Raw genomic sequence first — 25,620 nt, 5'->3', positions numbered from 1 at the left:
ATCCCAGGACGAAACAAATTGTGTTAGATCTTTAATATTTTCAATATTTAGTTTTTTGTTGTTTAGAAATATTGCACATGGTCAACATGCCTGTTTATGAGATAACACTCACCTCGCTCATCCTAGAATTCCTTCTCCAAAGTAAGGACAGTTTATTTTTAAGCACAATCATACAGTGTACACGCATACATGTGTGTATGCACGTATGTCTGTGTGTGTGTGCATGCGTGCATATGATTGCACATGCATGCAGATGAACACATTGCAAGCCTAACTCAAAATAGATGTGATTTGATAGTCTTCTATTACCTGTGTGTATTTATATACAGTATACTGTATATTTATATATTTATACTGTATATCATATATCCTGAATATATGTATGTTTCATATCTATCCTGAATCAGATCGATTTGATAACAGTCAAGATGGCAGACAAAATAGTCATGGTGACTATAAAAATACTGTCTCTAGAGTAGAATATAGAATGTATAATACATGGAAGGAAAAATAGAATATTGATAATGTTGCTGAGTGGTGAAAGAACCAGAGGTTGGTCATGTTAACACACTACATGCATGTGCTAAAACATACACACACACCCAGACACAGACCTAAATGCACATATATGGAAATATATATATTTTTCACACATCCAACTGTATACAGACAAATAAAAGAGATACCCACAATAATAACTACCCCCACTCTTCACCGAGGAAGCAAAGAGCCAAAAAGTGCTATTCGAAAAATTGTCTTTGACTTTTAGTAAGTTATGCTTTCTATCTCTTCAACGATAATTGTGTCATTCTTTTTTGTTTTGTTTGTTTTTTTAACCATAACTATAGATAGTATCACAACAGTTCATTCATCGGATTGACTGACTTGTACTTGATTCAATATCTATGGCACAGAGCCGTCCCCCAAAAACAAGATAACCCACCCATTTCCAAAAAAATAAATGTCCTATTGCACCATTTGATGGGAAAGGATAAAGTGTCGAGACGAGAGGGAGGAGGGGAGGGCTCTAGAGACTGCCCTCCAGGGCTGGTCTAGGATCTGCTTTCCCTGAACTAACCCTAACCAGAACCATCCTGAGCTACATAGCGCTTGACCCGGGACCAGTGCTTAAGGGCACTTTCTAACACTTGAGGGTGATGGGGTGGGAGCGGGGAACAAATACAGGAAGGAGGTAAAGACCTGAGGGGACAGGGGTGAGATAAGAGAGGCTGGGGGTGACAGGGGGGGGAGGAAAAGGTGGTTGATAACATATGGAACAAGATTATTAGTTTTTCTAAAACAATCTCTAAAAACAATACTTTCCTGATTTAACTTGCGGCGGACCCAAAGGAGCTGGGCCGCACAAATTGTGCAAACACCTGATTTCAACATTTTACAAAACACCAAACTCCCCTGCTCCCCTTCATCGCTGTGTCTGGTGAGAAACCGGAGGGAAGGGGAGGGGGAGATCCGCCCCTAGTACAATTAAAAGTGGGGGGGGCCAGAGACTGAATTTGTCCCCTTCTTTGTCCAAAGTCTTTTTTGTTGTGTTTTTTTTATGCTGGAGAAGAAACACCATAGAGCCACAAGAGAAAAACAGGCCACAGTAAAACTGGTTATTTCCACAGCAACAATAACAAGAGAAAGCAACATCATATCCACTGGGAGATTCAGAGAAGTTTGGTTAAAAATTCTATTATTTCTCTGATGGTAAGTTTGTCACGTTGTTGTTGTCCTCATTCATTGTTGTTATCAGCGGAATATGAAACTTCCAAACAATGAACACCATCCAGTTTCTTCCTCTGCCTTTTCTCTGCGCTCTGTTGGGAGCCGCTCAGTGTCTGACTTAATGTTGATTCCTCCGAGTTTCACAACCGACAGTCTTCTTACATAATCTCTTTTTACGGTGCTTGTCCACACCATTGTGGGGGGGGGACCCCCATACATACATACAGACATACAGTATACTACAATCTGCTCCAGCCAATGAGGACACAGTCTGTCAAAATGGCAATAAATGAAGGTGCAAAGATTGGTCACACTAAATCCCAACTCCCGCCTTCTTTATGTTGTGCGGGAACAAAGAGTATTCATGCTTTGAGTTTCTCTCTCTCTCACTACAATCACTAAAAACTGTGCAGGCCAATGGCTTGGTCAAACCAGGGTTGACTAGGTGTGTGCGTGTATTTGTGTAGGTGCACACATTGCACAGATATATCCATGCATTGTGTGTGTGTGTGTGTGTGTGTGTGTGTGTGTGTGTGTGCATGTGTGCTGTCTGGCTTGCAGCATCGAGGGGCTGTGGAATATCAGTGGAGGTCATTGGGGTTGTGTTTTTGTCTCATCCACTGTGCTGAGGAGTGGAAGGGAGAGAAGGAGGTCAAGTCAATGGCATCTGAGGGCCGGCTGGCAACAGCAAACTGCATCTGCACAATAAGTGACAAAGTGCCTTTGTGTATCGTGGTCCTGGGTGGCAGCTCCAGGGGACTGCCAACCAAGAGTAACAGTCTGATTTGGTAAGGGTTTATGTGTGTGTGTGTGCGTGTGTGTGTGTGTATTTATGTGACATGTGCACGCTGGAGGTTAAATATGCACCAGGCTTTTTGTGTGTGTGTGTGTGCCAGAGAGATAGAGAGTGTGTACCAGAGTCTGTGTGTCAAATTATAAACTATACTGTAGAAATGTGCTGACGGCAGACCTGGGCAAACACACAACCAAACGGAATTCTCCATACTAAAGAAAAGGACCTAAAGGAGCACGTGACTCATCATGTCTTGCATGTAATTTGTCAACTTTGAGGCTTTTCAAAATGTTTGATAAGACAAATCAGGTGCACCTCGAGTAGACTGGATATTTGTGACTAATCTGATGTAATTCTGCCCGAGTCCAGTGGAGAATAGAGCCAGGAGAGTGATTCTGCTGCTGATCCACAGTCTGGGTTTAACACATACATGGACATGTGATGGGGATAACACACTCCTCTCTCTCTCTCTCTCTCTCTCTTTCTCTACTCCTTTCCATGTTTTTTCCCAATTTCTCATCCACTCCAGCCTATGATCCTTCACTTTTGGGCTCCTCCGGGCTTTGACCCGTCTCTCCTTGCTGCTCCGCCCCTGTGTCATCTGAAGCCGATTGATTGAAGGAGTAGCCGTGGGACACAGCTGGGATGGCCTCCATGGACACACCGGGCTCTGCAGCTCCGGGCGTAGCCGTCTGCATGATCTTCTGACGGACTTCGCGGATCTTCAGCTGCAGGCACACCTTTGTGGGGAAGGTGTCCGAGTACCGCGCCTGGAAGGCAGCAGTGGCCTGGGCTGGATGGAGGAAGGAAGGGGAGTGGAAGGGAAAGAGGAGGAAAACAAATTGTGCATTATTTTGCTGTCAAATGACGTTCAATTGATTGATGAATTGTTTCAGCACAATTACAGTGTGGCATAAAGTTCAGTGGTGGTTTACCTGAAGGAAAGAAGCCGTGTTCCTGGAAGAGCTGCATAACCAGGGCCCGGCGTTGATCCAATGTCCTACGCAAAGACGAGTAGGGGACGCGATCCAAGTCTCCTAGAAGATCGTCTGCCTCCGTACCTGCTTGAACATCACAGAGCTGTCAGTACAGGTTCTTACAAGAAGCCACATCTTTCTGTAATGCTTCTCTCGGTAGTTGACAACTGTCAGTACAGTTAGGTTTAAAGAGTGGAGCGGCTCTGTCACCTGCTGTACCTGCTGCTCTATCGAAGGTGAAGATCTCTCCCTCACACTTGGCGGCACTCTTGGGGGTGTTGGGCTCTGAGCTGCAGCTGGACAGACGACGGGTCTTCCTCCTTGGCGAGCTGGGTTCCTCTGCCGTCAGCTCCATCTCTGGTGGGAGAATTAAGGAGGAGGAAGAGGAGGACAAAGATAAAAAGGGAGAGAGAGCAAAGAGTCAGGGTAGAAGTCCAGTAGAGGAGGAAGCACCGTGTTCTCTGACACGCTTCTGTCTCCGTCTCACCTGTGGAGTTGCGTCTCTTCTTGCGGTAGCTCCCCAGGATGGCTCTGGGTGAGGTGGCCAGACTCTGCAGGGTGGGCGAGGGAAGGACCTCCTCGGGGTTAAACTCGGGAAGCTCTGCAAAACGCTCCTCAAAGTACGTCCCTGACAGAACCCTGCACACACACACACACACACACACACACACACACACACACACACACACACACACACACACACACACACACACACACACACACACACACACACACACACACACACACACACACACACACACACAGAGGGAATAGAGAGCGTGTCAGGCTGCAGTCCAGTCTGAGCAACAGAGCCATCTTCATCCCTCAGCACTCTCTCATCTCGGAAATAGTAAACAGCTTAAATAAAGGAAACATGGCTTATCACCGAGTCAGCAAGCCAAACTTGTTTAATTTTGCCTTGGCACAGATTTCACCGATGCGTGACGCCAAGACTGGGCTTTGTTTTTTTGTTTTGGAGAAGCTCGTCTCACACTTGTGCTGTGAGGAGGGACGAGATTACAACTCCAACATCTCAATGAAATGAAACCTTCATGGAGATCCCATCACACACCAACACACTCTAATATGTTGTCCACGTACTTGTCAACAGAGTCGGGGGTCTTTTTGAGTGGCGGCGGGCGGAACTTAATCTTCTTTGAGGAGGAGGCAGGCTCTCTTTCTGCTGGAGGAAGAGGAGGATGAGGAAGAGGAGGGTCCAGACCTGAGGGCAGCGGAGGGGGAGAACGAGGTCCAGCCTAGAGAGAGAGAGAGAGAGAGAGAGAGGGTGAGAGAGAGAGAGAGACTGGCTGATGAAACACTGTTCTCAGACGTCTCATATCAATGGAGGAGTAACTGAACGGAGCCTGTCTCACCTCTTTGCTGCTGTCGCTCATGCTGTGCTCCTCCCTCTCCGTCTCTCTGCCTCTCCTCCTTTCATTGCTCTCCTTCATCCCTCTCTCATGCTCCCCGTCCACCTCGGCCCGGATGTCTCTGCCGTAGCCGTCTCTCAGGTTTTCCTCCTTGATGTGCCGCTGACCTCCGTCCTCTTCTTTGACTGCACACACACACACACACACACACACACACACACATTCTACTCAGCTGAAGCACATTTACAAACAGCAGCATAGAGTCTTGTGCCAAACCACAGAGAGTTAAGTGATATTTGTAGACTAGCTCTGTGGTAAGTGAGCGGTAGAGACGTGACGTGGAGGCAGAGGAGAGTTACACACACACACACACACACACACACACACACTGCTCTCCTCTCCAGACAGGTGGCAGCTTTCATATATTATGTAAAGGGAAAACGTTTATGCCCTTAAAATATCCTCGATCATTTGTTGGCGTAAACATTTTTTGTGGGCTAAATCACACATTTTGGACTCATAGTGTCAAACCCATGACTGAAATATGATACAGAAACATAATAACAGAATGTAACAGTGCGTGAACATCCCGTACCTGTTGTTGCATGAGTGGCCATGAAGGAGTTAATTGCACTACCGGTCATCCCCTGCTCTCCTTCCTCCGTCCCCACATCTGTCTTGAACTCCCTCTTCACCTCCACCTTGTGCTCCAGCTCCACAGACACACACAGGGGCTTGGGTGACCCCTGCACCCCGGTTGACAAAGGAGAGGCCGGGTTCACCGCGCCCTGCGCTGGCGTCGCCAGGGCCGCCGGCACGGTGGTCAAGGAGACCACACCTGTTGCCAGCGTAACGGTTGGGGCGGGGTAGATTGCAGTTACGACCTGAGGAGGCAGACAGAGACAGATTACAGTTGGACAAAGACACCGTCTCCACCATGGTCTAGACACCGTCTGTCTGAAATGCACTTTAGACAGCCAGCCATGTTTACTGTCTGACCTCATAACCGTCTGTGGTCTCACCTGTCGGCCAGCGGCTGCTGGTGCCTGGCAAGAGGGAGTCTGTGATTGACAGCTCATGGGCAGAGCCGGAGCGAGCAGTGGCTTTGGACCAACGATTGGCTGGACCAGGGTTTGCCCAGCCGGGGCGATGGCTGTGAAGCCCAGAGTGGCGAGAGGCGATGGGAGATAGGCGGGGCCTGGAGGGGGCGGGGCCTGTGGCACTGTTGCAGTGGCCAAACCCGGGCTCGACTGGACATATGTGATCCTGCGGGAGAGGAGAGATATGAGTGTCCAAACTCCAAATACATGGTGAGGTAATGTGAACGCAGTCTAACTGTGGAACTCAGAGAACTGTGAGTAACTGTAACACACACACACACACACACACACACACACACACACACACACACACACACACACACACACACACACACACACACACACACACACACACACACACACACACACACACACACACACACACACACACCTCCTCTGACCTCGGCAAACTTGGTAAACTGAGACTGAAAATCTCCAAAGTCAGTGTCATGGTGCACACAGCTCCAGGAGACAGACTTTTAAGGCATGGAATAAATAAATGTTATGACCTCCTGAAAGTGGAGATCTGGTTTCAGTGAGGCGTCGCTGAGCAATGAATCAAACACTGAGTCAAGAAGACGTAAGTTGCCATTCAGCCGGAAGGTCTGTGTTACTGACCGGGTGGGCGGAGTGGTCAGCAGAACGGTCTGTGGCGGCGTGGCACAGGGAGCCATCATCGTTGCTACGGAAACAGGAAAGGGACTCCCAGGATGCACCGCTGCTCCGCTCGGGTGAACGTTGGTCTGGACAACAGGCATGGGAGTGAGCTGGATGATCTACAGAGAGGAGGAGTACATGTAGACAACATGAGTGTGTCAGCAGCACACTGGGTCTGAGGCCTCTAACGATGAAGAGGGAATTTGTTTTAAATGTATTAGTTTACATCTGATGAGTCAAAAAGAAGCAAACACGCCGCAGACGACAGGAAATCAAATCAAACACTTCCTACAGATGTTCTTTTCACACCACCAGCTTTGTGTTATTGATAGTTTCCTATCACACACACACACACATGTTGTCGCTGCAGATGTTGTTGTGGATCTATGACATCATCCCCTGCCACAGCTGCATGGTCTTTACGTACTGTGCCTTTAATGCGGTTGACACTTGTTGCACTGCGTTGACTTTTCCTACCTTGTTTCCTGTCGGGGGGCCGTTCTGCACAGGAAGAGGCGGAGCCACCAGGGAAATGGAAGGATGAGGAGGAGTAGACCCTGTTCTCACTGTTGCCATGGGAACCAACATCTTGCTCTGCAAGACCGGTGACTGGGTTTGGACTAATGAGCGAGAAAAAGAAGGGAGACGGGGAGAGAATTAAATCACTCAGCACCGGGAGCAGATGAATCAAGTCATACAAGGAGAGGTGAGGACGCCACGGCAACCACGGGTGGGCGGGAGACAAACTGAGACAAAGAGGACATCTCAGCTTCTGATACCAGGGAAATATGCTGCAGATAACAAGGCAGAGCTGTTTTGTTTTGCTTCTGACTCTTTATGAATAGAAAGTGATGAAGCCATAGGTGGGTGGCGAGCATCCAACAGTATTCTCCTCCAGCCGTCCTGTCTATCATTCATCTCCTCTTTATGTAAGCCAATCAAATCTATTTACAGTTTCCAGAGAAAAGAAAGCTGGGAAATGAGATGTGGTCGGGTGAAATCAGTAAGAGGATTTCTCTTTTCTGTCGGTCTATCCTTGCTTACTGTCTCACCTCTGGTCCCGGGGCTGACTGACGCAAATCTGATCCCCGCCCCTGAGTGCACGCCATTGGCCAGGGAAGCATTGATGGGCAGGGTGGAGGAGAGGGCGGAGGGCAGGGAGAGGAGGCCGGTATGCTGATGGGCGAGCTGAGGGGAGGAAGGGCTCTCGCTGGGCAGGATGTACTGGACCTGCGGTACCGGCTTGGGGCCGGCGGGAGGCGTGAGCAAGGCGGCGGAGGGGTGGAGCTGAGGCTGGAGCAAAGGGAGCTGAGACGGCTGTGGGGTCAGGAGCTGCACAGGTTGGGCCCCTCCCAGAACTAGGCTAGTGACCAGGCCGCCGACCCCCACGGCGCTTACACTGAGTGGACTCAGGGAGGAGGATGAGGACAAGTACCCACCCCCTGCAGTGACTGGCAGCTGCTGAGATCCACCTCCTCCAATCAGAAGGGTGGCTTTGTTGTCCTGGGGGCTGAAGGTGACGGCCCCCTCCAGTGGCTTGCTGGCGATGGAGACGGGCGTGCTGGCGATGGGTCGCAGCACGTTGGTCACAGCGGCCGGGGCCATACGGACGGCGCTGAGGACCTGGGTCAGACCCTGCTGGGCCAGAGAGAGGGGGGCCTGGGTGCTGGGTGTTGAGGCTGCGATACACAGAGAGACGACTCGCCCGTCTGCACCGGCTTCTCCCGCGGCCGCCGGCGCCGCTTCCTCTCTCTTGGATCCACCGACGCTGCCCTCATCTTCGCCATCTGTGCTTCTCCTCGTCTTCCTCTCAGAGTCATCTTCAGCGCCGCCTCCTCCCACATTCCCTTTTGCCGAGGTGGAGTCGAAGTGAGGAGTAGACGGAGAGGAGGAGGGGAGGGAGGAATGAACCACTGACTGGAAGCCGGGCTGCATGGAGGAGGAGAGGCAGACAGACAAGAGATTCAATCATTCTCCTCCTGAACACTTTCGATTTCAAAAATAGAAAAGCTTTACATTGTAAACTAAGATCTACCTTATCTGACTGATGACTTATCCACAATCAATTTCAATGTCTACCTCATAGTAGAGACACAGTGCAGATCAGGACTCATTCAGACTAAACATCCTGAGCTCGATGTCTCAGAATCACAGAGAGGCGACTAAACGAGGACTGATTGAAGCTCAGGTGGTCTGTGTCCCTACCTGTCCGTCTGGCTCATCTTCATCACTGTCTGTCACCCTCTCTTTACACTTGAGGTCAATGGATCCTTCAGCACACGAATCCTCTGAGAAGGAGACACAGACGAGAGAGGAGTTACTCACCACATCGCAGACGCATTCACAACAAAAAGAGAATTAAACGCAGCTTTCCAATAGCGAGCACTCGGATAGGGCTACTTGCTGGAAGCGGCTTCATTTGCAATTGAAGCGACGGCAATTTGGATAGAGTATTCTGCTGAACTAATGGGCAGCATCATCATCGAGCATGTTGCTCATTATGTGGCCATTGTTCTAAGAAGCTTCTTTGTCGATGATAAAGACAAGAACAGTGCTGCTGGAACTGCTGGAACAATGGACCTCAGACATTCCTGCAAACCACATTCACTTCCTTCAACGAGGCCCGGTGAACCGTTATGTCGCCCCGCTGCTCAACTAACTCACCCATGACGTCATCATCCCCCTCTTCCTCACAGATGACCATGCGCTCTTCGTCGCTGGTCACGTCCTCACTAGCCCCGCCCTGGTACAGCGGAGGAGGGGCCCTGTTGCGAAACAAAGTCTGGCCGCTGTCCTCCTGACACGGGAGAGAAAATTGAAACGACACCAAAGTAAATTGACAGAGCGCACACACAGAGTTTTACAAACACGCAACTGCAGCGCAAATACAAAAGCAAAAAAGTACAAATTCTGAAAGTTAACCGGTACGTTGTTCCGAGTACAAACTGTGCGTTTGCCGTCGGCGCTAAATTAATGCCTTTAACAAACAAAAGGCCTCACATGCGGGCCGACTCCTCGGTGATTACCACTGGAGAAGCAAACATCACAGTTTTACAACCTTCAAAGGCAACAAGAAAGTAGAGAGGGAAACCTTTGAAGTCGGAGGCTGAGCTCCCCCAGAGCTTTCGGCCGGCTTTTAACAGCAACGGCTCACGCAAAAACAACCCCGAACAAGTTCCCCCAGAATGCTTTGCAGCGTGAAGGGCATCTGATCTCCCGGGTTTGTTTATAGCCTTTAAGATGAAGACTCAGATGTTATACCTTCACCAGGTCTCTTTGTCTCTCCTTCTGCTCCAGGGTGTGCACGGCACTCTGGGAAAACGCTCTGGGACGGCTGTGCTGCCCCGCAAACATCCCCCCTCGACGCTCCGCCGCCCCCGGCCAGTTTGAGCCTCCGCCCTTTACCTCCGGCACCGGCGACTCTGACTGAGCCTCTGCAGAGGAGAGGAGAGAAAAAGGGAATCGATACAAACTTCCATTCTACAAAACAAAATCCAACCTAATATTAACACACACACAAACACACACACACACACACACACACCTATGCTCTCTGACATGCTCCTCTCCCGTGGTTCCTTTGGCGTCCCTCGGCCCTCTGACAGTGATTTCCTTCTGTCTTTGTTGCACCACTTCCAGTCTGGGTGGGCTCTGAAGTGGGCCTCCTTCACCTGGAAGAGAACAGATGGCGTCTTTGTGTTTTCTCTCCACCCAGGTTCCACATTAGGTCTCCTGTTAATTCCAGACAACCTGGTGTTGCTGGATCTCGCTGAATGTGGGGTTGAGACTATACATGGCTCTGTACAGGGGGAAGGGATGATGATGATGATCAGAAATCGAAGAGCGTGTCTGTACCTGGAAGGCCAGATCGTGGTACTGCTGCTTCTCGTTGGGCCCCAGGGCGTACCACCACTCCCCCAGGATCTTGCTGACAGTCCGGTTGTCCTGGTTGGGATGTCGTTGGTGCACCAAGGCCCGGTGTCGCTTACTGAAGATCATGAATGCATTCATGGGGCGGCGGATGTGGTCCTTCTCCCTCTGGAGAGACGGGCAGATGTTTATGAGGGTGCTGCTGAGTGACACTTACAATAACACAGTCAAGTTCTTTGTCTTTGCCTATTCCACAATGTGTTCAGTGGACTGACCTTCCTGTCTGCATCCCTGGGCAGGGCGCTGAGGGACTGTGTGCGTCTCTTGGTGGGGCCGCTGGAGGGTGCTGGGTCGTTGGCCACGCCGGGGGAGAACCTACAGTCACCAGGAAAGATCAGGTTAAAGAATCTACCTGCCGCGCTAAATCAAGGATGCTCAGAAACGCTGTGGTCTGTTGGCAACATCAGGAGTTCCAAGCCTGTGTGACCTCATGGAGCAGCTGAATAGTCTATTAAATCACTATTATAACCAGCATATCAGTGAATCCAGACCGAAGTCGGTTTGTAAGAATCTGTTGGTGTTAAATTAACCTTGACTAAACTTTGCCAATTCTTAAAGAAAGCAGAAAAACAGACACTGGCAGAGGGAAAGTCTCTCTAAGCTGCGAGTTGGCACAGAGAAAGTCTGAACCTTTGCTTCTGTAACAGAGCAAACTCTGACTACATGAAGATGACACTTTTTTCCTTCCTTTTTCTAGCATCGCTGAAGCTTTTCTTTCTCGCCGACGGCAGCCTTTGTAAGCACGGTGACCCTGAAAACATTGAAAACCACACTACTAGCCAGACAGCCGCACAGCCTGTCTGAGTCACACTGAAAGAGCAATAACCCAGCCAGACGTGGAGACACAGCTTGAGACTGAGTAGAATGAGCACAGTGCGCCGTATCAACATCTCGCCAGACATACATTGATGCACACAGCTGCCGGAAAACACATTCTATTCTGTCAGCTACTTCTGAGTTCTGCCGTCAGAGGTGGATTTCACCGCTGCTGCTGCTGCTGCTGCTCGAGCTTCACCTCCTTCTGGTTTGTGAAGGCGATGACTCAAACTGAGAAAACAGAGAAAGACTGGCCGGCACACAAGCTGCAATTACTCTGCTGAGTCACACGCACACATACACACACACACACACACACACAAGCACAAGCAGTTGTAGAGGAAAGACGGCAAACATTGGTGTAACACATGTGTGATGGCAGTTGTCGATATGTAAACACATCGCTGCGGGTTTTTAAATGAGAGCAGTAGAAGAATTGTTAAGTCATTACTCCTTTTCTAAGATTCAGGCCTACAGAAGAATGAAATACAGTAAATAATTCTATTTTTTAAAAGCTGAAAGGTGTTAAATTGGGAAGTGACCTGGTTTCCATCAGCCCCAGTTGAACACAGACAGTAAACTAAGCCTGAGGCCGACCAGAAGAACGCAGTGTGAACCAGAAACGTTTACTTTGTGAGGTGAGCGGCTGGCTTCATAATAGATCCACAACCTTACAAAAAATAGCAAAAAAAGCCCTGTAACTTTGTCGTAAAGCGCCGATCAAATGTCCCGTATGGAGAGAGAACAAGCAGACAAACATGCAGACAGAGACGGAGCAGCGTCAGAGAGATAACGAATGTGTAACACAAAGATATAAATCAATGCTCTTCTATGTAACCTAGAGCGGCGCTGCTCTGTCGGCCTGTGCTCGATCGAGGGATTTGCCCCCGATGCGCCATTTTCCTTATCTTGTCTGGTTTCCAGGGGCCCAAATATTGCTGTAACACCGACAGAAAAACACCACAATGTCCCGCTGAGACACTCTGAGCTTTATTTTGCTGAAAGGGGAACTCTGGTTGCACTAAGGCGTAAGATTCAAGACATTTTACAATTCCAATCACGGGTTGATTACATCAGAGAGGAAGACAAAAAAACCAGAAGGAGGAAATACAACTCACGGGTCGTCGGTGTCGCTCTCCGTCTCGCTGTCGGCCCCGCTCCTTTCTGTGGGAGCGTTGTCGTTGGCCGGGGTGGGGCGAGACGGAGACCCCCGCTCGTCCGGGGGGCCGGTGCGGCCGTCGCTCACCAGGGCCACGCCGCAGCGAGGCTCTGAACACGAGGGGAGAGGAGAGTTCAGCACGGGAGTCATTTAGACAAACATACACACTTTAGGTACACATGTGAATGTAACTGGGATGTTTGTGGCTCGAACGAGGCTGTGCAGGGTTCCATCATGTCTTACAATAATATCAGAGATAATCCAGCAAAAAGGTGAGATTGTACGTCTCTTCATGCCTCATAAGAAGTCAACAGCTTAATGGAAATAGTAAAATAAAGAACAAATACAGAAATGGCCCATAATAAAGTGATTCTAAAGTGATTCTGATGTTTTGGAGTGTCTATTTTAGAACAACAGTGAATGAGTGGAGTCATTTTGGGAAAGACCGAGAGTCTGCTCCTCCAGTGATCACTCATACTTGAGCGGTGTAGTTGTGTAGTTGTTCTAAGTATTTGGGATGTGTGGGCAGCGTTTCCTGCACAAACACTGAAACCCACATTTGGTCTCCTGTGCTTCCTCCTCCTGGGTAAGAACAGAAAAGATGATGTCGTGTCCGGAGCGAAGCAAAGCAAAGCAAAGCTGTGTGGTCATTTACTACCTTTGCCCTGACTGACGAGCTGTTGGCCGTCGGCGGGCTGGGCAGCTGCTCCTGATTGGCTGGGCTCCAGGAAAGGGACCAGTGAATGCCAAGGGAACACTGGCACGGACCGAGGCTCCACATTGGTCCAAACTGTGGGAACAGCGAGGAAGGGAGAGGAGAGGAAGAGGAGGAAGAGGAGAGAGAGAAGAGGCAAAGAGTAGAATGTCATTTACTCTCATGCATCTCGGCACCAGGGAGTGAACAGTGAAGGCGGTGGTCGTTCCCTCTGGCAGAATGTGGAATCCTATGTGATGTGATTGTCAGTCAGCACTTTAGCAGAAGCTGCCAGAGACCACAGACCATGAATGGAGTGTTCAGTCACTCCTCTGCCCCACACACACACACACACACACACACACACTCATCCCTCAGGATAATACACACTGAAGGGTCACGTGTTTCTGCGGTGTGATGAGGAAATCTGTGACTTTATCCTCAGAGCTTTAAGACTCCAGACTGCCGGCCGTCTAGACCGCCGCACCGTAGCCCAGCTGCGGACTCTGGACTGCGTCTGCGTCAGTCACCATTTTACAGGAGATACGGTGACGTTGAGCCACAGCTGTGCTAACGGCTCATCGCACTGTGCTAACGGCTCTAACCCAACCTAAACCACCACGGGACAGCAGCTTATTCTGTACACTTAACTCCATTACTATTACACCTCTTTACAACTGTGACGTGGGCAAATGCCTTTAGTCTTACTCCGCCTTTACTACTCACACAAACAAACATTCCACTCTTGCTGCACCGAGGCCTGGGCGAGTGGACGGACACACACACACACACACACTCACACCGGCTGTGCAATGTCCGTTTCCCATTTCCTCAAATCATTTTTAAATAAAGTATGAAAATGATCTATTTATAGCAAACTATGGTGAATTCAAAATGGACATCCTGAGCTGGAGACAGAGTTGGAACAGTCACGGATGTACTGAAGAGGCTTAAAATCACATTAAACCCTCTAAGAAGTTCTCTGTTAAACGCTCACTGTAGTATTATCAGTGTGTTTTGACCTTTGCCCTACTAACTGCTGGTGTGTGATTATAGGGAACTGGAGGAGTGACACTTATTCAACTGTTGTACTCATCATCATCATCATCACCGGTCACTGTGACTACTATGACTGAGATAATAGTAATGATATGACGGTCATATGGAAGTTCTCTCTACTCCTTCCTCCTTCCCTGGAGAGTCAGAGGTCAGAGGTCAGGCTCCACGCCAAGCGGCAGCCGCTGTAATCTCCACTGAACAAACCTAAACATGTTGATTACCTGCATGACTTCATCAATGATTCCCTGAGCTTTTAACTATGAAACAAGCACTGCTGGTGTTGGAAGAGAGTTTTTCGAGTGAATTTCACTAAATACAGTTCTGGGACTGGAGAGTGAAGTGAAAGAACAACAGGAAATGACATGTTTTGAGAGACGAGGGCCATCCAGCAGCATGAACTCCTCCTGTCCTGCGCTGCTATGAGAGCAAACATGGGAGGCAGAATGTCACCACACAAGAACACGAGTGCATAATGTAAGAAAAACTACTTAGGAACTCAAACTAACGCTGTTCTCCCCTGGGGTTCAGGTCAGAGAACAATTACTACACACAATTGTTGCATTTCCAACTCTGCCTCACCTCCACTTCCCTGTGTGTGAAAAAATATTTTACATGGCGCCAAAACGAAAGAATGCATTTGAATATTTACAAGGTCGTTAACAAATAGACTTTGAGTTTCCCAAACATTTGCAGGACGTGCTGACACAGAGACAGACTGACTGACTGACTGAATGACTGATTCAACTTAAGCAGTAACAGTAGTGAGCTGTGGTACATATCAGAAAAACTTCCAACAGTCTCAATCTGCTGACACAAGTGCTGACAAAGAAATGATGAGGAAGAAGCAGCAGTGTGAGAGAAGAGGGCCTGATGGGAGGAGCAGCTGTCTGAATGCTTAGAGTAAGAACACACAGTGGATCTATCTGACAGCCAGCAGTGCAGATGCCACTTTGCTCTGCACCTACCACCACACAACTTTGCAAATCATTTCTCCTGTGGGTGTAAAAGCAATAACACACTGCTTAGGCGAGAGGCGAGAGGCGAGAGGCGAGCGTGTCTGAGCGCTGATCTCAGGGTTCATCCTCCAACGCTGCAGATGTAGTCAAAGGATGCAGTAATGAAACTTCTGATGCTAATGCAGCTGCACTTCAGCGGCTATATTTAGGTGAGACCTCAGCCATGGGGGCCTCCCTCCCTCCCTCCCTCCCTCCCTCCCTCCCTCCCTCCCTCCCTCCCTCCTTCCTCCCTCCCTCCGCCCGTGTTTGTTTCTGAGCTCGTTGTAGCTCTAAGTGTTTTTAAAAATGTATATCTGGGGAAACGTTACGCTTACAAGCACAGGCTGCTATCAGCGGCGGCGCGAGGAGAGAAAAGAAAGGGCGCGCTCCTGTAATCAGCTCAAGCCTCAATGCCTTACTGCACTAATTCGACCGCCGGAAACTGTGTATCCATGACAACACGCTGGCAATAGGATTACTCCTTTTTCTGCTGAGAGGGATGAAACACATTCACATCACGCTGGACTTGCCCTTGATGCCCCGCCTGAGGTTGTTGATTGTCTGGAACACGGAGACAAGTGTCTCTGAGGCGAGTGTGTGTGTGTGTGTGTGTGTGTTTGTACGCGAGCCTGAGGAGGCGTCGACTGTCCCTGCACTCGTGCTCTCAGTCTGGCATGTCTGGACTTGTCAATATCCTTTTGACATGCCTTTTAAAGTTTCAGTGTACCAGCCCTTATCTCACACACTTACGCACGCAAGCATGCACACACACACACACACACAAAGTGACACCGCCTAGACGTAGTGTACGCACAGCCGTTTACTCACCACATGTCAGAAGAGACTGCAGATCTGTGCGGTTGCATAGTAACTAATATTTCAGACTCTCTCCACTTCATCTCGCTTCACTCTAAAGTCATCCTCCTTATGTCAACTAAGAACTGAGAATTTGTAAAAAGAGGTTACGGGAAATTCAAATAAAGATTTCTAAAGAACTCCTCATCGCTAATCTGAATCTGTTGCCACTCATCTTCCTGGAGTTTCAATTACATCCATGTGAAGCACCTGAAAGCCCACAGTGACTGAGGAGGAACAGGGAGCATTATGTCATCTGACTTGAATATGTATCAACTCTCTGGTCGGCCAAGGTGAATATGAACTGTAAAGCAAACATAATTGCCAAACGTGACTCTCCGGCACAAATGAGTCAAACAGAGATTTCAGCTTTAGGAAGCGTAGTCTGAGTCAAGCTGACACACAAGACACAACTTCAATAGAGACGTACATTCAAAACTAACAATCCCTTCTAGCAAGTGAAATGAGTATAGAAAATTGAAGGGTTGGCATGGAAACAAGATTATATATTGAACTCAAGCACCTCTATTGCTCAGTGCTGATTTTCTTACACTTTGCGTGGAGCACAATGAGCCGAGAAACATTTCATATCACGGATCCTTAGAAAACACAGCGTGCATAACTCCACCGTGGCTGAACACTTTGCTACAATCCTTATTCTAATACTGAAAAACAAGTCGTATTCTTGTTTTCTCTACTGTGCATGATGGTGTGTTAGTATTGAATATAAATCCAAACCTCGGCGTGTTTGCCACTTTCACAATGAAGCTCAGTAAAGCCACTCCCAGAAAAGGCTGATGTGTCTTTAAAAAGCTGATGAAGAGGGCAACAAACAAAGCCTGAAACCAAAGCATAGTAAGGTGTGCATGAGCGAAGTGTCAGAGCCACAGCACTCTGATGATGCTCCTGTAACACTAGAGCCGTCATGTAAGAGAGAAGTACGAGGGATAGAGTACATTAGCTTCGGTGCGTGCGTATCCATTCCTACTTTACAGTCTAGCAGAAGTGTGGCTCAGCAGAATCTGGATCTGAGGAGAACAAGGGTCAAGGCTGCCGTGCCCTGAGCTTCCACCCCGTTTCCCCTCCTCCACCCCGTGGCTTCTTACCTGTCCCCGGGCGTCCCATGATGATTTCCTTGCGCGGCGCAGGGTGGGGCGACTCGGCCGGCAGTATGAGAGGCAGCAGGGCGGTTGGCGTAGGGTGACAAGCGACCGGCTGTGGCAGCGCCCCTCCAGAGGCGTCTGGGTGTCCCTCGGGTTTCCTCTCCCTCTCCCTGCCCCCGGAGGAGGACAGGGCGGAGCTGCAGGAGGTGGATACTGACCCCAGGGTGGCGGGGCTGGACAGAGCGGTGTGTACAGCTGTGGCTGGAGTCAGGGACTGGGAGGAGAGGAACACAGTGTCTTAGATACCTATGCTGACAAATCAACAAGGCTGGTACATTACAGTATGACTGTGTACCAGGCTGCACGTCTGGATACTGGACGCTTGTTTGTTCATTCTGATTTAGTTGATTCAATTTGTTTCATGTTTTTGTTGTCATTTGTTTCTGTCATCTTGGATAATAACTATGAAAGAGGAACTTCCTGTCTCAGTGCGTGTTTCCTGCTAGTCAGGATAATGCGATGTGTTTTTGGGGGGAAATGTATATGGCACCGTATATGGCAGATCAATCAAAATCGATGGCTGTAGCTGACAGGAGAGCAAATATTAATATACATCAAGAAAGGATTTTTATCATTTGCAGACTTACTGAGGTGGAGGTGACCAAGACCAGTGTGGATGTGGGGTTACGCAGGAGAACTGCACCATTGGAAGCCGCTCCGTTGATGGGGACGGGGGCCTGCAGTCCGGGGGGAGCCATGTGCTGGGGCTGGCTGTGCTCCCTGGATCTGGTTCTCTCTCTCCTCCCCGACGGTCCGTCAGAGAACTTAGCCAGGGGGACATCTGGGTTGCGGACAATGACCGGGGAGTCTCGGAGGGGAACGATGCGACGTGGGGACGGTTCCTGAGGCAGCGGGGATGGAGGAGTAGGTGAGACCAGCATGGGTGGAGGCGTGGAGGCAGCGGAGGATGGAGGTCTGCTGGTGGCGCTGCGGGGCCGAGGGAAGGAGAGCGAGGAAGGGGTGGTGGGCTGACTCTGGGGGGAGAGGACTCTGAAGGCAGCCGGGTTGTGGCCCAAGGCCGGGTCTCCCAGTAAACCTCCTGTCACAAGCTGCTGCTCTGGCTTAGTGTGGTAGTCCTGGACTACAGGCAAGGGGGGAGGTGGATGGACATCCAGCTTCCTCTTGCTGGGGCTCATGGGCACAGTGAAGGTAAGGTTGGTCTGAAACGTGGATACGATGCCAGACAGGTGGCGTTCTCGTTCAGTGCCTGGTGTGCCCATCTTAGTGCCACTCAGCTGGCGGTGGCGGCGAGGGGTAAGCGAGGCAGAAGCAGTGATGGGGCTGAAATTTGCAGGGCGGAACCCAAAGAGGGGTGAGGGCGAGGGCGACGGGGTGGGGGAGAAAGGTGACTGGTTGGAGATGGGAGAGAAAGAAGGTGTGCCTGAGCGGGAGCTCCCCAGGGAGACCAGCATGGTCGCTGCCTCACACTCATCAAAATCAAACCGAGAGAGGTCTTGGGGGAGCAAGGAAGGGAGGACGAGCCGAGGACGAGAGTCTCCTCCTCGGCTGCTGGCCTCACTGCTCTCCCGTGATGTCTCATCCCAGTCAAACTCTGAACTGGCTCTCCCCCCACCTAAGCGGAGATCAGATGGTGTAAGAGTCCCCGTGCTGCTGGCTCCACCGCGTTCCCGGCCACCTCCACTGGCCTCCATCTCCTTGGTCCTCATGGAGAGGTGTCTGGAGCAGTACCCCCGTCGCTGGGACTCTTTGGAGCAGCCCTCCCTGGAGCACAGCCTTCTCCACTGCTTCCCGTTGAACTTCTTGCGGATGCCCGTTGGTGTGCAGACCACATCTCCCTTCTTATACTTCTGCTGGGCAGCTGTCAGTGGGGTGCGAGAACGTGAGGAAGAAGACGAGGCTGAACCAGAACCAGAACCACCTCCTGTTCCCCCCCCTGAAGAACCTCCTCCTGAGGCTTTCTCTCCTCTGGAGGAAGACGGGGTGGAGGAGGACATGGGAGGGAGAGGCGGGAGTTGTGGGGTGGCGAGTACAGCTCCGGCCACCGCAGCTGCTGCTGCTGCTGGATCAAGACCTAGTAGGACAGGTGATGGAGGGGGGTGGGGATTCAAGGTCAGGTGGGCCGAGGGGATCCCAATGCCCCGCACCACAGACAGGTGGGGGCTGAGGTAGCCGGGTGGGGGCTTAGACAGGATGTGGCGGTGTTGGGTCACTGCCATGGCTTTGGCCCCTGGTATGATTGTCCCCATGGGAACCATGTTGAAGTGAGACACCTCCATGTCTTCTTCGGGGGTCAGTGGCATGCATGGGTGGTGGTGCTGCTGCTGTTGTTGCTGCAGCAGCAGTATTGCATTGTTCTCCCTTTCTCGTTCTCTCTCCTGCTGCCTCTGGTGCTCCCTCTCACTCTCCAGATCTTTCTCTATCTCCCACTCTCTGCCAGGAGCCAGCGTGAGCACCGAGGCCGGGGTCACTGGAGAGGTGATGATTGGGGCCGAGGAGGAGACAGTGACCATGCTGGGGTAGGACAATCCTCTCCCCAACATCGACCCGATGCCAGGGGCCATTACACGGCTCAGATGACACAGTTCTGACTCCACCTCCATCTCCTCCCTGTCCTCCCGCTCTCTCTCCTTTTCTCTAACAATCTCTTCGTCTTTTACTCCACCTGAGGGAAAGTCCAGGTCCCAAGGTGGCACCAGAAGCCGGAGAGTCTGTCTGGACACCCAAACGGCCTGGGGGGCACCTGCTGCGACCCTGCCAGCTGCCTCGTCCTCCACAGAGGGGGCTTTGTCCTCAGAGAGCAGGACACGATAAGGATTGGCAACTGCTGGGTGTGTGTCCACCTGGGTCACCAGGCCTTCCCGGTACCACTGCCACTGTCCATCACTGCCATTGTCACTGCCAAACGGCACGCAGACACGGGTGTTTATGGGTATGATGTGGGCACCAGGTGGCGGGGCATCAAGAATAATGTCCACCACCCCTGGAGGGCTGTCATGTCTGTATGGATAACAGCATAGCGACTTCTCCCCGTTCAGCTGGACCTCTAAGCTTCCGTACTCACCGCTGACCTTGCGGACGACCCCGGCGCGGAATACAGAGTCCAAATTTCTATCCCTTCTCTCACCTGCCGCCTCCTCGTCGCCTATTCTTCTGAACAGACGGGCGAGGACACGCTGGTTCTTCAGTCCTTTGGCCAAGGCGTCGGCAAATGCATCAGAGAGACCTGATTGTGCATGTGCAGAAGTCTTGGTGTGTGGGTGTGAATCGCCCACCACCTCCAGGTCAGCTGAGTGCTCACTGGCAGTATCTGTGGAGGAGCAGCGGGGCAAGAGGCTGGGAGAGACTCGCTCTGGATCTCTCACCGCCTCCATACCGCCCAATCTCTCCCTCTCCACTCCCAGTGACAGTGTAGGGGGTCCCGGCGAACCGTTGTGAGGTGCTTCCCTGCTCGTGGTCCTGCAGTGAAACTCCTCCATCAGGCTCCGGCTCTGACTGTTGCTGTCCGGGTACGAAGAGCTGACGTCACTTCCCGATCCCGACGACGCCTGGTTGATCACAGGGTGACCGGCGCTGCTCGGAGGCAGAGGTGGGGGAGTGCTGGAGGCGATGTTACTGTGGTTACCAGCAGCAACAGACGAGCAGTGTTCAGATGTGTACTTCTTCTTGGGAATGCGTGCCTTGAAGGTGGCTGTTTTTCGGTTGGAGGAAGGGTTGGGGCTGTTGTTGGCGCTTGGCGTACTACTGTTACTACTACTGCTACCACTGGAGTCACAGTGGCTGCCGCCGCTCACAGCCAAACTCCCTGCTCTATCATTGAAGGATTTCCCACAATCCATCACAAGTGATACTGTTGTCTCCGAGAGCCCTTGGTTGTCCCTATGAAGCTCCTCCCGCTCTGGAGTGGACCGCGTCCTGACAGAGTCGGCCTGAGAGGAGTCTGAATTAGACGAAGTGGAGGAGGGAGTCTGATTTTTGTGGGACCTGCTTCTGTCTCTATTCTCGTCTGAGTCTCTTTTCTCCCCTCCTTCTGGAGCGTCGCCTACTCCGCGACGTTTTCCCCCCTTGGCCCGAGTGGAGGGGGGAGAGCGCTTCTTTATTGGCTTCATCTTTTCATCTAGCTTTCCGTTCCTTCAAACAAGTCTTTTTATTTATTTATCCCAGAGATTCTCCGTGCCGTTCCTCTCTCTATGCTTCGCGTTTCCTTGTTCCCCTTTCTTCTTATTTTCCTCCTCTGCCGGGACTTCTTTCTCTCATCCTGTCTCGTCTTCGTTGCACGACTTCAGTACTTGGCAACCTTATTCCAGAGACTCTGAAAGAGGGGGGGACCAGGGAACACAGTTACTCATGTGGTAAACACAATTAGCTGTGCACAAAGGGCCTTCGATGCACGACCGTACACACTCATTTCAGAACCCCAACAGGCATAAATGACTAAATAAAAAACAAAATTCAACAATGTGGTAAATTTGAGGTAATCCAGAATAAAAGCAGGACAAAATAAAAGCTTTTGACTGCAAGCGGCGAGTAAATAACGGCCATAAAAATTAAACGAGTGGAAACAAAAATGGTGCACCATAGTATTAGAGTAGTAATGATTATGACTCATCCACAAATTCAGTACACATTAATTCATTATGTAACGCCAACGTCTACTCACATTACACAGAGCCTACATCCATATCAGGGACATGTAGAGAGCGAGAGGAGATATTGTAGAGTAAATACAACGTAGGTCGAGGAACACTGTATGGAAATAGTGAGAAGCGCTTTGCAAGTGCTTGCCCAGACAAGCCTTTGCATGCACTCTCTAAAAAGGCACACACTCACTCACTCACTCTCTCATACGCACGCACACACACACACACACACACACACCCACACGACTTCTTGGCCTGGGCAGTAGAGGCGGGGGAATTCCTTGTTCACTCGCATATTGAAACCCTCCCTCTTTCTCTCTCTCTCTCTCTCTCTCTCTCTCCCTCCCTCTCTCTATCACTCCTCTCTCTCTCTCTCGATGGCAACCTTTATCTATGTATTTCAAAGCAGAGTCAAACCGCCCCTACAATCTCCATTTCCTGTGGAAGACCATTACCTAACTTCCTGTTACTTTTTCTTCCCTTCTTCTCTCTTTGCTACGATTACAATTTCATTCTAATCTCTGTATTTTCTCTCGAATATTCATCTCGGCCGCTTGTCTCTCTCCCTCTCTCGCCTTCGCCTCTCCGTCCGGTCTGTCTCACTCTTCTTCTTCGAGCTCTAGCCCGTCCAAAATAGCAGAGTTGCCCCCAAACAATTGTTATCCCACAGAAGAGTCATTCAATATCACTCTTGGCCACCCCAGTCATTCAAAGTACAACCTTTTTCTACACTGGACTCATTCACGGTTATGCCTCCATTTAGAGAGTAAAGCAGATTGATTTTGCTGACATCGGGGCTTGAACGGGGACTGTTGTCATTTAACTGGTTTGTTTGCTGTGTGGCTGATACGCGCGGGACTTGCCTCAAGTCCTAGCAGCTGTGTGCTCTGCCTCGTTTCTTCCAATACAATAGTCTCTACAGAGCTGGGAGTGTCAGAGAGACGTCAACAAGTGTGTAGTAGGATTCACAACACCCCCTACATTCTTGGTTGTCTTTTTGTAGATTGGTTCTCTCTCTCCCTGCTCGCCCGGCTCGGAAATTCGTTGTCACATTCTACCAAAATAGTGCCGGCTTTACTTTTCTGTGATTGTTTCACTGTCGGTCACTTTGTAAGTCAGACTGTCTGTTCACATTTCTACATCTGTCCTCCCACCAGGCTGTCTGTCTCTCTCTCTCTCTCTCTGTCTGTCTGTCTGTCTTTCTGCGTGTCTCTGTTCCCTTTAGCTGCCTCTGTGTTTGTCTGCCAGTGAAGACTCGCATTCATTCAGGTCCTTTTCATATCTGCCACATCATATCGGCCAGAGAGAGAGAAATCCATTTCCAGAGATGAGTGCCGCCTGTCTCAAGGCCACGCACACACAGAAAACATTTATGTGATGATAGCTGGCCTGCAGACCTAACAGTCATCACTGTGCTATATGTAAATCCCTATTTAGGACAGACAGCCGTAGCGCAGCCACCATAAAATAACCTGGCAGCCTGCCTTACTTGGTCACGATAGAAGTGTGCTACGTGTGTTTACCGAGTAGTGCGGTGTGTACAACAGCTGGTGTCAGAGTCATGGGCCCAGAGATAACAGCTTAAAGACAAACTGACGCAACTCACACCCCTCGCAGTGAAATTTAGAGCGAGAAAGCCCCGTATGGAACTATAGTGGCTCTCTATACGCTTCACCCTGGATAACTTTCAATCAGCCAGACACAGGGTAACCTCACTGCACCTGGATTGTGTGTGCAGACGAGGCTACGCTCCACTATAGGCTGACATTCATTCATACAAATAATCCTTCATCAATAATCATTAATAATCACACAGTATAGGCTCTGTAGGTTCAATCAAACATGAACTTCTGCCCTTTTTTACTGGCTAAATATCATTTAAGTTGCAGTTCAGGTGCAGGTAACTAACACTCATTCAGTCTCAACCTCACCTGACTGCTAAAACAAAGTGAGAACCCTTTTTAGCAACATGCAACAAAATCCAGGTAATACACTGATAACTACACTACACACACGCTTTAATATGCACAATTCCGCCCTTCACAATTCTGTTTTTCGTGCCAAATCTCTCATGAATTCACGACAATATTCCCACAGTGTCACATGCTGAGCTTGTGTGAACCTTACAGATTGTGCTTTCTGGCAGACAGCACTTCTTCTTCAGCCCGCTGTGCTGTTTTCTAAACGCTTTCCAACGGTTTGCATTTCATTTTATGACCTTCAACCAAGCTGAATTCTACCTGCACCGCACCTCTCTAAAGTCTCCACCAGAATGACTAGTAGTGTTTTTTTTCGTAATGACTGGCGTGTGTGTGTGAGTGTATATGTGTGTGTGTGTGTGTATAAATACCTTTGACATAATAATAACCTAAAGTAGAAAGCAGCTGTTAACTTTATCTCTACACAAGGCCCAAAGAGCACAATGCAAACAGGGGGATGTCGTCACCTCTGGTTTAGTACCGCGTATGTGTCAAGCCCTCGTAGTACCGCGATTACTACCAGTTTTACTCCACAACACAGCAGCAGGCCGAGGCGTGCAGCACCAGGCCGCAACTACACACAAGGCCGCTTGGAAACCCTGCACTCACCGTCACCGGGAAATCGCCGGTTTAGCGTGCATATTAACCTCTAATATCACGGCTACGACCCGTATTCCCTCTTTGCATGACACGGACAAAGTGGGCAAAACAGATGAAACACGGAACTTTGACAATCCACTCCACGTCTACACACAAACGGCGAGCAAAGTGTGTTATTTTGCTCGTGTTAAAGTGACAGTCGCTTTAGAATGTAGCCGGAGACAACTTGGTGTCGACCGTAAACGTCGCTCGCCTTATTGCGATCGTAACAAACGAGAACCGAGAGGAGGAAAGTGGCCACAAACTCGTCCGAGGAGGAGAAGGCCCGCAAAGCCCCCAAAACACGGACGCGTCCAGACAGCCACGTTGAATCGTGGAAAAGAGGAAGAAATGGTGTCATTGTTAGAGAGAAGAGCGTCAAACAGAGGAGAGCTGTTCGGGATTTATTACAACGCAGGGGAATAACAGTTGTTCTAGGAAGTCCAACAGCAGTTATGGCGTTGAATATATTTCTAGTGGAAAAGTTTCAAGCTCACTATGTCAAGCCACCGCTCCCTTTTTTCGCCGGAGACAACCAGTCCGCCCTCTATTCCTCTCCGTAGGTCGTCCAGATATCGGGAAATATAGCGACGGAACCGACTGCAAACGCTGTTTACGGTCCCGGTAAACATGTAGAATGTTAGCAGCTCGGCCGAAGCACAACAAGCTCCACTGCAGTGCTGCAGGAGGAAGATTTGTGGGCAGCTAATACTCACCGGAGCACAAACACGAGCCCGGGGTGCCTCTCTGCGGAGTCCGCGGGTTAAAATAGGGCAGGGTGGTTAGTCGACCGCAGCTGCCGATAAGGGGCCGTTCATGTTTTTCCTGCAAAGCAACTTAAAAGGAGGAAAAACTACTGTCCTGTACATTCTACACTACAGTCGCAAAATGGTGAATGAAGCCCCAAAGCCTTGACAACCAGCCGGCGCGGCCAATCGGCGAGCACGAACGCGTACAGTAGCCAATGGGGTGGCGCCGAGCCGCGGAGGAGGCGGAGCCACACGTCAAAGTAAATTTGACGGGCAGCGCGCGGCGGCCAATGGCGGTGTGGGAAAACACAGAACAGCTGTTGGGAGAGCGAGGCTGCGGCGACCAATGGGCGTCAGTG

General features: G+C 50.1%; 1 protein-coding gene across 6 annotated transcripts; it reads right to left on the bottom strand.

Annotated features, from left to right (window-relative positions):
* Window positions 1-28: 28 nt before the first annotated feature.
* cica (capicua transcriptional repressor a) lies at window positions 29-25,414 on the bottom strand. Of its 6 annotated transcripts, none has more exons than XM_076139076.1 (22): window positions 25,229-25,414; window positions 17,884-21,566; window positions 17,240-17,510; window positions 13,189-13,320; window positions 12,490-12,640; window positions 10,771-10,870; window positions 10,481-10,663; window positions 10,170-10,296; window positions 9,887-10,059; window positions 9,290-9,422; window positions 8,831-8,913; window positions 7,678-8,554; window positions 7,103-7,245; window positions 6,587-6,744; window positions 5,891-6,134; window positions 5,464-5,752; window positions 4,872-5,053; window positions 4,600-4,754; window positions 3,986-4,137; window positions 3,718-3,855; window positions 3,457-3,585; window positions 29-3,314 (listed from the first exon to the last, which is right to left on the bottom strand). In XM_076139076.1, exons 2-22 carry the CDS (start codon window positions 21,361-21,363, stop codon window positions 3,052-3,054), a joined length of 7,563 nt encoding a protein of 2,520 aa, XP_075995191.1. In that variant the 5' UTR covers window positions 21,364-21,566; window positions 25,229-25,414; the 3' UTR covers window positions 29-3,051. The 6 variants fall into 6 exon arrangements, with proteins under 6 accessions (XP_075995191.1, XP_075995188.1, XP_075995192.1 ...); XM_076139073.1 differs by having other exon boundaries at window positions 3,457-3,582; window positions 3,709-3,855; window positions 25,229-25,413; XM_076139077.1 differs by having other exon boundaries at window positions 3,457-3,582; window positions 25,229-25,413.
* Between the last annotated feature and the right edge of the window lie 206 nt (window positions 25,415-25,620).

The sequence above is a fragment of the Genypterus blacodes genome, unplaced genomic scaffold, assembly GCF_046128005.1.
Source record: "Genypterus blacodes isolate CSIRO-AG114 ecotype Tasmania unplaced genomic scaffold, CSIRO-AGI_Gbla_v1 ptg000438l_1, whole genome shotgun sequence".
Lineage (NCBI taxonomy): Eukaryota > Metazoa > Chordata > Actinopteri > Ophidiiformes > Ophidiidae > Genypterus > Genypterus blacodes.
This window is presented reverse-complemented; position numbering and strand designations above follow the sequence as displayed.

Coding starts and splice junctions, on each gene's coding strand:
- cica (XM_076139073.1), bottom strand. CDS start 21,363: ATGAAGCCAATAAAGAAGCGCTCTCCCCCCTCCACTCGGGCCAAGGGG. Junction 3,583..3,708: donor TAGAGCAGCAGGTACAGCAG/GTGACAGAGCCG, acceptor ATGTTCAAGCAG/GTACGGAGGCAGACGATCTT. Junction 3,315..3,456: donor ACACGGCTTCTTTCCTTCAG/GTAAACCACCAC, acceptor TCCTCCATCCAG/CCCAGGCCACTGCTGCCTTC.